The sequence below is a fragment of the Gekko japonicus genome, unplaced genomic scaffold, assembly GCF_001447785.1.
Source record: "Gekko japonicus isolate JY-2015 unplaced genomic scaffold, Gekko_japonicus_V1.1 scaffold6, whole genome shotgun sequence".
NCBI classification, from domain to species: domain Eukaryota; kingdom Metazoa; phylum Chordata; class Lepidosauria; order Squamata; family Gekkonidae; genus Gekko; species Gekko japonicus.
The window spans coordinates 4,144,514-4,156,673 of record NW_015166417.1 but is presented as its reverse complement, the minus strand read 5'-3'; the positions used below and the strand labels follow the sequence as shown (position 1 = coordinate 4,156,673).

Genomic DNA, 12,160 nt, shown 5'->3' with positions numbered 1-12,160 from the left:
TGGCACAGCTCCTGAAAGGAACTGCATGGCTAGAATGCAGATATCGACTGAACATCCAATTCTGTTGCATTTTCAATAAAGAGAGGGAAATACATGAATGACTCCATGAAGGTGCTTTAATACAAGCTCTGCGATGTAGAATTGACAAATGACCATAGCAGGCACCACTAGCAAAACTAGTTCAGGACAGGTAGAATGGCTTATTGTCCCAGGGTGTGCAGAAGTACTATGTAGAGTTACACATTCCAGGTGTCACTGGACTGCAAACAGATACTGTATGTTTCTCTGAATATACCACAAGAGCCACAGTCAAACTTTAGTTTTCACTTTTATTACTTATTCCATTTGGCACTCGCAAAATTCATTTCCTTGACTGAAGTGGACGGTCAAAAGCACAAATGGAAGGCAGGGGTATAGATCTTAGAACAACCACTGACTTGAGGAACAAGTATAAAAGGGTTTTTCTAAAGCATTAAAAACACACGTTATGACCATACTACACATGAAAACAAAATTAAGAGTGGCAGAACAGTTTACTGTAGTGTAAATGTTTTTACATTTGTTCTTAGAATAGATATACAAGCTATAATAGGGACAAAATACAAGATTGTAGGCCAGGAATCAATAGGGGGGAGCGCGGGGAGATGCTAAACACAAACTAAAATAATAAGTTAGGTCTATGAGAGGTGGCAAATCACTTTTTAAAAATCCTACTTTTTAAACTACCTCTTATTAGCGAAACTACTCGACTTCTCTACTCTAACAGCTATTGCTGAAGCATGCCCCAGACTCCTTCCAGTCTTTATTCAGCTGTTAAGTTCAAGGGATGCAACCATTACCGGTCCCGTTAAATAGTCTAAAAGCCCCTATACATGACGACTTACAGAAATTCTCTAACTTGCAGAGATGCTATCCCTTCATGCATATCTCCCTTCATCCTTTACTTGGTAGGCCCAAGGTTTTAAAATATTTTCCTATCCATGCCTAAATGAGGTGTCAAAATCACAATACTGAAGTGCTGGAAAAAAGTGTCACACACAATGATAAAAACAGTCACATGTACAATTTCATTCTGATGGCTGGATTCGGAATTTCACCCCATGCCAATCCAAATCTCAAATGCTACACAGGTCACGGATCTGGCATTCTTTTTAAAGGTTACCTTCAAGGTATGTCTCCCCTCGTCACTTGCAAGCTGTGGAAGCAGAGCAAAGGTTTCCAGATTTGCTACATGGAACTGCTTCCTGTCACAGTCTGCAGTACAACAGTTCTGCCATTTTGATCATAATGCAGACACGTAAAATACGGTGTATTTTAAGAGGATATGCCACCGGCACCTCCGAATTCAACTCTGTCTACACAGCAGCCCAGTTCACAAAATGGATAACCACAAAAAAAAAAAAAACCAGATTCCAGCGACTCCGAAACGTTTCGCTCGTCCTTCAGCTCCCGAGTGGCACAGAACTCCATATGAGGGCACAGTCCTCATTATTGCTTCTGCCAAACTGCTACAAAACACGTCACAAAGGCTGTGAGCTAAAACAAGCACAGCCAATAATGTGTAACAGATTTCTGTCATGACTTTCTTTTTAAAAAACACACATAACTTGAGCCCTCAACACTGATGTAACTCTTAGTGCAGTTTAAGGAGTAAACGCTTAAAAGATTTGGCATATATTAAATAGTTATTGGCACAAGGTTCTTCTGACGTTCAGAAGAGGTTTGTGTAGAAATAATTTAGGATTTCTTTTGAGCTCCAAATGGGACAGGAGTTCAACCGATCTGCACTGTTTTTCTGTCCGCACAAATCCCATCGTTGACTTTCAAACACTGAAGGGAAAGCTGCTTCATCCGGTTATCCAGTGTTGGCCCGGTGGAAGAAAAGCTGGTACTGCTGCTCCTGTTCTTATTCACTTTGTCAAGAGTTTGGTTCTCTGCCCCTTCCGCCCGATCTCCTGTGAAGTCAAAATGGAAAAGTTAAGCCGCTTAAATTTAAACTAAAGTCATTTTACTACAACAGATTAAATTGACTTGCCTCCTTTGGAATGTAAACAGACATCAACATCACTCTTACCAGTTCAAGCCTAATGAATACAGTGATGTTTCTTCCCTCCTCCACCCATTCATCTTGGGAAATTTGGGACAGGACTGAGCCAGTTTGGTGTAGTGGTTAAGTGCGCGGACTCTAATCTGGGAGAACCGGGTTTGATTCCCCACTCCTCCACTTGCACCTGGCTGGATGACCTTGGGCAAGTTGTAGTTCTGATAACAGCTGTTCTTGAAAAAAGAGCAGTTTCTGTCAGAGCTCTCTCAGCCCCACCTACCTCACAGGGTGTCTGTTGTGGGGAGGGGAAGGGAAAGGAGTTTGTAAGCCGCTCTGAGACACCTTCGGGTAGTGAAGGGCGGGGTATAATCCAATCTCTTCATCTAATTTACTTAATGACATCCCAATTATATACGACTGTGTCTTTAACATACAACTTGGGAAATGCAACCAACTGTTCCTCCATTCAGAAGTGCTAACTGTACTAATAATTTGATCCATCCACTGACCAGTTTAAGAGAAAGAGTCCTAGCTCCAAACAAATGCCCCTCTAGTCCAGCATTCTGTCTCTAAAGGTTACCACTCAGACGTTCCTTGGAAAGTCACAAATAGAACACAATGGTGACACAGCTATCCTGATTTATCTCCAGTACATGGTAACCTGAGCTATGTTGCCTATAAACATGGAGGCTTCAGTTTTATCTGTGATGGTCAACAATTGCTGCTAGACCCCGGGCCCCATGAGTTTGTCTCGTAGTTATAAAACTAAAACCAAAAACTAAATAAATACCGTGTGTGAATGAATCCCTCGGCTTAACTAGGCATTGCGTAACAAAACACAATCCTGAACCTATTGGCAACAAATTTCATTTGATGAACCCTATTTCTTTTTCATTACTGTTTTCACCACAGAAGTCATAAACAGTGAGTCATCACACACTGAAAGGGAAGCTTAAGATTTACTAACTGAGCTTCATGATTTTACTACAGCCGCCAAAATTGAACCACATGCTAAAGTTACTTGTTTGTCTGGACCCTATTTCATTGTCTTCAGAATATTTAATTGCTATACACTCAAACTCATCATAAGTCTTTCTTCAAAATGACGATCCAACTGCTTGATTGTTTTAGCTGCCCTTTTCTACACCCTCCTCCTCCTGTACTAAAGGCTTCCATTTTGCAATGGGGTGACCAGAACTGTGCACTCATAGCCATGCTACAGGTTTATCGAATGGCCCTGTGGCTCCTAATGTTTTATCCTGAGGTCCAGCTGCAAGCTATGTTGCTGCATCCAGCAATACCTAATCACCTTTCCTGCTCACTTCGTGAAGTGGGGCCCCCAACTCACCATGGGTCCCATTTGGGGTTCCACACAAAGGGGAGAGTCAGTGGGACATCAGGTGGCCATGTCCTGCAAGACAAGATGGGCTGCACGGGCAGCTAGGGGGCTGGGCAGTAACAATGGTGGGAAAACCTGGCCCTCACCCTCCCAGGTGGGCCTCTGATGGGGCCTGAACTGGGCCACCAGGGGAGTCTCACCTTCGCTACTCTCTCCCCTTCTCTAGGTGCTGGGACTGCAAAAGTCCTTCCTCCTTGTCATGATCCAGACTGGGAATGGATGGCATCTTTTTTAGTTCTCATAAGGTTGGGGCTTAGGAGACAATAGGCTTGCCAAGTTCCCCCGGGGGGCAGGGAAACCCCCGCCCCAGAGGCCCGTTCCCCGCCGGTGGCGGATCGGGCCCCGGGGGGAACTCCACCCCCAAAGCACGGGACGTGTCCGGCATCAGCACGTCACCCGGAAGTGACGCAGCCACACCGGGCGCGCCGGGGGCGGGGCCACGGTCATCCGAGGGAAAACTCTATGTTTCCCCCTTGGGTGACCGCGGCCCCGCCCCTGGTGTGCCCAACGTGGCTGCGTCACTTCCGGGTGACGTGCTCGTGGTGCGTGCTTCGGGCACGCGCACTCTCCTGGAGCGAGCCGGGACTCCCCCGCTGTGGCTTAAGGTACGACTTGGCAACCCTAGGTGACAATCAGATTGTGATGGGGACAAAGACTGTGTGTGCATAGGTAGTTGAAGACTTTAAGCAGTGTGGGCCCTCTTTTCATCTCTATATCAGCCTCGCAAGCTATGTGATGCCACAAAGATACCATCTGCAGGATTAGATGTGGAGAATCTTAAGGGAACCATTTGTCTGTGCCACAGGATTTCAGCTGTTTTGCTGTTTCATGTTTCAGCACAAAAATAGTATATGATGCTCCCAGGTAGATAAGCCTCTAAGCAAATCCTAGTCACACCATACTGCTGCTTCAAGAAACCAACAAATGCATTTGGGAGAGTGATGCAAATGTGGTTTTTGAACTTCCAATATAACACCTGAAGAGGGATGCACAGGCATCAATTACCGGCACAACACGTACACAGTGAAGATGCTGCCTCGACCATGGCCAGGGCCTTTTCAGCTGTGGCCACTGCCTGGTGGAACATGCTCCCAGTTGAGATCAGGGCCCTGCGCGATTTGTCACAATTCTGCAGGGCCTGCCAAACGGAACTGTTCCGCCAGACCTTTGGCTGAGGCGGCAGATGTCCAAATGACACCAGCCTTCCCTGTTTAATTCAGTCAATCTCCTCAATCTGATTCATTTGCTTAGGGCACTATCTACACCAACTTGATGTTCGTGCCAGCTGACCCTGGTTACTTGAGAGAAACATGCCCTCCCTGACATGGTTGCAGCATGAATTTAAGCTGCCATCGGGTATCATTTTAAGTAACATATTTAGATGACATGATTTGATGTTTTTATGAATTATTTATTGTTCTTATCATATCTTGTGAGCCTCCCTGAGCCCGCTTGCAGGGTAGGATGGAATATAAACTGAATAAAATTAATAAATGTTGTGTCGCTGTCCTTGCTGGATGCTGCACTGGAAGCACAGAAGGCAAAATGCACAAACTGTTTGCGTGTCCCCTCTCTTGCCGTCTCCAAAGCTACCCTAAGATTATACTGTAACTGGTTCTGTCTGAACACGGGAGATTAACCTTTGAGCCTGAACTTCTCAGAAACAAATTAAGGAACAAACACAGCAGCAGGCTTTCTCCAGCAACTGCACAACTTTCTACTGCCGCACATATTTAAATCCAAACCGCAGCAGGTCAACCAAGAGTTTCTTATTCCAATCCTTTTCTTTTTTTACAGCTGTGATCAATGGTCTTGGTAACAGGTATGCTTTCAAAATTACTTTTGTTACTTCACTCAGCAACAAATCTGTCATCTTTCCATGTTCCAGCTATTAGACACAGCCCATCCTTGCCAGATTTGTGACCTATTTTGAGATAGAATTCCCATGATCAGTAGAGCAGACACACTAAATAAATCACCTGCTTCTGGAAATCTCTTGCGGCACAAGTCCAAAACCTCATCTTTAGCTTTAGTTGATGAGTTAAGGGTTTCCTACACATTAATGGACTGCATTAAAGCTCTAGTCATAGAATGATTTCACGCTACAAACAAAGGGAGGCTGATATTGCAGGTTGACATGAGACCATCTCCCAGCATCAAGATCTGGGGAGGGGGGGGGGCTCACAGGATGAGAACAGGAGACCAGGCAGGTCAATAAGACTCGAAAGAGTCTGATCTGATTCATACTTGATGCAGAACAAAAGGAAAGGTGCTTACCTTCGTTTAAATGTCACCTGTTTAAATGTACTTATCACCTGTGCCAACCCATATGCAGATGGATGCTCTGCTGGCAAGCTGATGCTTATATGGCATATGGGCCAGCATGGTATTGTAAGCATATAAACCTGGCAGGGGTGAGAGGTGGACACAGAGTGCTTCTACTGGTAAGCCCTTTCTCCACTATGACCATATGCATCATGTGCACATTGGGCTTGAAGCATGACTGCAACATAGATACATTCAGAACAAAGCATGATGGCAAAGACACAGAACAGTGTAGGTGAGGGCGATAATGTTCATAAAATCATAAAGTTGGAAGGGATCTCCAGGGTCATATAAGTCCACCCCCCTGCATAATGCAGGGAATTCACAAATACCTCCCAGAAGATGGGGGGGGGGGGAACCCTCCAGGATCCCTGGCCAAACTGGCCTGGAGAAAAATTGCTTCCTGACCCCAAAGTGGCAATCAGCATTTCCCTGGGTGTGTAAGAAAGGGCCATGAGAACTAAGCACTGAGGCAACCCTTCCTGCCCTCCCTCTCATGATCTGCCTAAGTTCACAGAATCGCTATTGCTGTCAGATGGCCATCTAGTCTCTGTTTGAAAACCTCCAAAGAAAGAGAACCCACCACCTCCCAAGGAAGCCTGTTCCACTGAGGAACAACTCGAACTGTCAGGAAGTTCTTTCTAATGTTTAGCCAAAAACTTTTTTTATTTAATTTCAACCTGTTGGTTCTGGTCCGGCTGTTTGGGGCAACAGAAAACAACTCCACACCATCCTCTATACAACAGCCCTTCAAGTACTTGAAGATGGTTATCATATCACCTCTCAGTCATCTCTTCTCCAGGCTAAACATACCCAGCTCCTTCAACCCTTCCTCACAGGACTTGGTCTCCAGACCCCTCACCATCTTCGTTGCCCTCCTCTAGACACGTTCCACTTTGTCTATCTCCTTAAATTGTGGTGCCCAAAACTGAACACAATACTCCAGGTGAGGTCTAACCAGAGCAGAGCAAAGTGATACCATCACTTCACGTTATCTGGACACTATACTTCTGTTGATACGGCCCAAAATCACATTTGCCTTTTTAGCTACCGCATCACACTGCTGACTCATGTTCAGTATACGGTCTACGAAGACCCCTAGATCCTTTCCGCACATACTACTGCCAAGACAAGTCTCCCCCCTCCTATAATTATGCATTTGATCCTTTCTACCTAAATGCAGAACTTTATATTGATCAGGCCCATGTACGTGGAGCACCCAGAGGCACCTGGTGAAACAACCAATGAGACTGCAGACAGGCTTGCTAATGCCGACCTTTAAGAACTTTCCCCTTATTATAAAAATTAGTATAAAATGGCTGTCACAATAACTAGCAAAACGGTAAAGCATTTGAAAGCCAATAAAAACAGATTGTGCTTTATGTGCCTGAACAGCAAGCCAGCCCACATCATCTCTAAAAGGCATCTTTAGACTAATTAAAAAAATATATATTCTCCCAACCTCTTGAAAGTGCACAGCTGGGAGGAGGAGGGAGTTCTCATGACAGGGAGTGCCACCAAGAAGGCAGTGCTGAAAATCCTGCTTCCCACCACCCATCTTCCCACTATCAATGATGGAGCCCAAAACAGAGCCTCACCTGAAAATCTTGAGGCTCTGGATGGAGCTCTCCCATGGGGAGAAGCATAAAGAGAAGGATCTTTCAGATGCAGTTAGGAAAGGGAGTGTTGGAGTTTGCCATTAGCAATTTTATAGGCGAGCAATGGCTGGCACTCTAAACCAAACCCAGCTTGGCTCTAATGATCCAACTTACCTCTTTCAATTTCACATTCGGGAGAGGAAGCCCCACTGCATTCACTTCGAGGTCCCAGTAGTGGAAACATTCCAAACTCGGATAGTGAGACAGGGCTGGAGAGATCCAGGCTTCTAGGCCGCACCACTGGGAGAAACTGTGCTGGCATGTCCAAAGGGCTTGTTGGACCTGAACTAAGACTGGATACGGACTGGGTTTCAGAGTCTTCTTCAGACACAAAGCTGTTGCAGTTATCATCTTCAAAAACTTCTGAAGCCACTGTGTGAACATTCAAAGGTTATGTTAATTAGCAAGAATAGTATCCTGTCCAGCGCAAGCTGTGCTAAGCCAATGCTCTCTAGGTGTGAGTCAACGGCACGACTACTGAGGAGAGCTAAATCATCTTTATTTAACTTCACACGCATTCAGAAGATCATTTACTCACAATCGACCAGATTAGTTTCCCCCTCAGTACCTACACCTCTGGCGGGACTTACACTATGCCACTCAACTATCTACAAAGAGTGAAGTTACAGAACAGTACTGGTGACTCCCATTCAAAACTGACAACACTTTTTCTTATCCCATAAGGCCAGCTATTGGAAAAGAGGGGGAAACTGAGGGAATTAAGGGCCGTCTGTGTGGTATAGACAGTAACATGTAGTTTGGAGAATGTTTTCATGTGGAAGCTTCTGTGGACCTCAACATGGTAGCAGGAGGAACAAGATCAAAAGCTGTAAGCAATTTGTGTAGGGGAGGGGGGAACTGAACAGGAGGACTTCGTGCCTCCCTGTTTCTGCAGCTCAAAATGCTGCCCAATGGGGACAAGTAAATCCAGAAACAGCATGAGGGGCCAAATGGGGGCTCGCAGTGGAGGAGCTGTTCCCATCTGTTAGTGGAGCTCTACTGGCCCTCTTTGTGTCTCAGGACAGCTCTTCATACCATGGCCCGGATCCAGGGGTAATTGCCACTAACAGAAGGACTTCTTGCCTCCCTGTTTCTGCAGCTCAAAATGCTGCCCAGAAACAGCATGAGGGGCCAAACGGGGGCTCGCAGTGGAGGGGCTGTTCCCATCTGTTAGTGGAGCTCTACCACAAGGTTCAACCCCATGTTCTGTGTCAGTGCCAATACCTAAACGCTAAATATAAAGATCCTATATGGACTGGAGCCTAAAACGCATGGTATCTGGGGCCCAATCCTCTTCCCCAACACCACTTCTATGCATTTCTATCAGCAGAGAGATGAACGCACATGTAGCTGCCTCATAGTGAATGAGATCATGGGTGATTTCCCACAAGCGCTGCTCCGCGCTCACTCTTCTCTTTGGCCCGATGGTACGTGTCAATTTCACACAAGCTGCTGCGCGACCGCATTTTGACCCATCTTCGTGCGATTTTCCCCGCGTCTACTCAATCCTGGTTTTTTTAGGACTGAGTAGACGCGGGGGAAATCGCACGAAGCTGCGGGGCAAAATAGCAATATTTTAAATTTTGTACTTACCTTGGTTAGAGGTTTAAAAGAGTTATATTGTTATAATAACTTGGTAAATAAGCTTGACAAATACAAGCTATGAATAGTTATTGTCATATTTATATACCTCAATTTTCCATTACTAGCTTACACTGTATTTGAGAGATGCTATATTGTATTTGTTTATTCTTTATTGCGTTTGTGGATTGTTGTTGTATAGATTAAAATTTAAAAATAAATTTTATTTTTTAAAAAGGTCAGTATTGTCTACTCAGACTGACAGCGGCTCTCAGAGGGGTCTTTCACATCGCTTACTGCCCGGTCCTTTCAACTGGAGATGCTGGGGGTTGAACCTGGGACCCTCGGCATGCCAAGCAGATGCTCTGCCACTGAGCCATGGCCCCTCCCCATTTGCTTACGGTGGTTTTATAAAGACCTGTGTTACATAGCATGCATATATACTTATTCTAAGATCTGTGAAGTACTTTGGATATTGGCTGTTCAGAGCCTTGGCTGTTCTGCAGCTGTCTGAGTCTGTGGGATCTCCGGCTGTCACCCACAGGCTAAGGGCAGGCTCCAAGGGCTCTTTGGCACTTACCCTTCGGCTCGCACCTCCAGCTCGCTCTGACTTTATAAGCTACACCTGCAGAGAAGAGGGGCAATGCCTCTACTCCAGCCCCAGTCAGGTGTCTCTATTCTACAGTCCCTAAGAGGAAAGGGGGGGGCAGCCTCAACCTTGCTATCTACATATCTGCCATTTTCAAGGTCTGTAGAACATTTCATAAGGCAAGACAGGCTCAAAGAGGATATTTACATTTGTCGCACACTGTAAAAAACTCGTTAACTGGATACGGCTTTTCACAGTACTTCAACACAGGAAGGATCCCAAAGAACAGTCCCCGTTTTGTTCAACTTTCTCATATCCCAGGATCACAGTGGAGCATTTATTCCCTGGGCACAAAACAAGCCACAGGCATACTTACTGGAGATATTATCCGACTCCAACTTGCACACCGCAAGGTCTTCTGCTGACACGTTGTTGCCTTCTGCACCCACCCCACATCCTCTGGGCCCCATAGAAGAGGCCCGTCTCCGTTCATGGATCTCATCAGAGATCATCTCCAGATTCTTCAAGGCAGTTTTGTATTCGCCCTTTGCCAAGAATAGCTTTGCTTGAAGATCATCTACAGTCTTCTTTAATTGCTAAATGAAGAAATCAGAAAAGACTTCTTTACTAAGACGGAACTCCTAGGTAAAATTCCATCATCGTGACTTAAAAAAAAGAAAAAAGATTTACAGCATAATTTACAGTGACTAATGTTACACGGACATTTGGTTTTCAGTTGTCATCATATACAGCAACTGAGGTGAGCACAGTGTGTTAGCACAGAGTGTTGGACTAAGAAGAGGGTGACCTGGATTCAGACTCCACCCCAACCGCAAAGCTCACGGGGTGACCTCAGGCCAGTTACACTCTCTCAGGGCGATTTCGCACTAGAGCTGCCTCGCGGCGCAGCCGCCGTTTGCCCCGACACTATTTGTCAATTTCACACCCGAGGCTGCGGGGCTGCATTTGACCCGCGGCTTCACCCGATTTCCTCCACGGTTTCGTGATCCTCAAAAACCAGGATCACGAAACTGCGGAGGAAATCGGGCGAAGCCGCCAGTCAAAATGCAGCCCCGCAGCTTCGGGTGTGAAATTGACATGTTTGTGTCGGGGCAAACGGCGGCTGCGCCGCGAGGCAGATCTAGTGCGAAATTGCCCTCAGCCTGAACTGCCTCACATGGCTGCTATGAGGATAAAATGCAGGATGAGGGAACTATATGCACTGCCCTGAATGCCTTGGAGAAAGGGTGGGATAACAGTGCAAAATAATAGATAGAAGTCCCACCAATTTCACTCGAGGGAATGCGAAGCCCGCTGACCATTCTGCCCCTGAAAGCAACGGAACTTAGAAATACCACATTTAACTGATATCTTTCAGCACAGGCAAAAGCATCAGTAGATCTGGAGTAAAATGCAGCCACACAAAGAAGAAATTTACATACTTGTGAATTTGGATAGTTGTTTTATCTGTTATTACTATTAAAAAGGGAGTGTGGGAAGGGAATGGACCATTGTCAGCAAACTATTAAAGCCTAAACGAAAGGAATGAACGTGTGATGCTGCCTTTTGCCAAGTCAGACCATTTGTCGATCAAGGTCCGTATTTTCTACTCTGGCGAGCAGCAGATGCTGAGAATTGTATGTGAGCCCTTCGGCACGAAAAGCAGATGCTCTACCTCCTAGCAGTGGCATGCTCTGTAACTACTGAAGTCATTCACTTGTTGGAAAAGGAATCTTAATCCAAGGTGGGGGGGGGGAGCAATTGCCATTCCTAGAGGTTATTTGATACATACCTCCAGTTGAACATAGTATTTTGCCTTGAGTTCAAAATAAGGCCTGTGAGGAAAGCAAAATAGAAAAAAAAGGCCACTTAGTGAAACAATACATGCGTAAGGACAGAGAAAGCTGCTTTGCACAATCCTCGAAAGGTCTCTTACAAATGGCCAATTCACACGGAACCCTTTTCATCAACAGATTCTGCTTCCCTCCCCTCCTCCTCCTCCCTCCCAGCTCTGCTACTCTAGAAAAAGCAGCAGCGTCTATGCCAGTGTGATACAGTAGTGGTTAGGGATGAGGGATTAAATCCCAACTCGCTACGAAGCTCATGCATAGGAGCAGGGGTCGTTTCGTAGAAAAAGAGCTAGGGGAACTCATTGGCATAACTCATTAGCATATGCCACACCCCCTGACATCGCCGGAAGTGTGTCATAAGGCCACACCCCCTGACATCACCGGAAGTGTGTCATAAGGCCACACACCCCGCCCCCAACCGCCACCGCCGGTCTTGCAGCTCCACTGCCGAGCCCCATGAGGGGCCCAGCGGTGGACCTGCAAGGCCGGCGGGAGTGCAAGGAAGCCCCGCGAAGGCCCTCCCTGGCCCCAGGCAGGCAGGGGTGGGGAGAGGCAGGGAGGAAGCAACTTACCCTCCCTCTTCTCCTGCCTCCTCCTGGCTGAATGAGGGCCGGAAGCGGGGCGGCCGGAAGCAGGGGGCGGGGCTTCGTCATGTGCCCCGCCCCCCGTACCTCACCCGAGGGAACTGCGATCCCCCCGAAATGACCTCTGCAT

At 46.4% G+C, this 12,160-nt stretch overlaps 1 protein-coding gene across 2 annotated transcripts in view; it reads right to left on the bottom strand.

Moving 5' to 3' along the window:
• Window positions 1-312: 312 nt before the first annotated feature.
• The window catches only part of SH3BP5 (SH3-domain binding protein 5 (BTK-associated)), a 56,469-nt gene continuing 44,621 nt past the window's right edge, over window positions 313-12,160 (bottom strand). For both annotated transcript variants that reach the window (XM_015411568.1, XM_015411567.1), the window contains exons 6-9: window positions 11,389-11,431; window positions 9,973-10,192; window positions 7,541-7,798; window positions 313-1,955 (exon numbers count right to left, since the gene is read on the bottom strand). In XM_015411568.1, coding sequence (XP_015267054.1) covers window positions 1,774-1,955; window positions 7,541-7,798; window positions 9,973-10,192; window positions 11,389-11,431 — 703 coding nt within the window. In that variant the 3' untranslated portion in view covers window positions 313-1,773. The remainder of the gene's footprint in view (window positions 1,956-7,540; window positions 7,799-9,972; window positions 10,193-11,388; window positions 11,432-12,160) is intronic.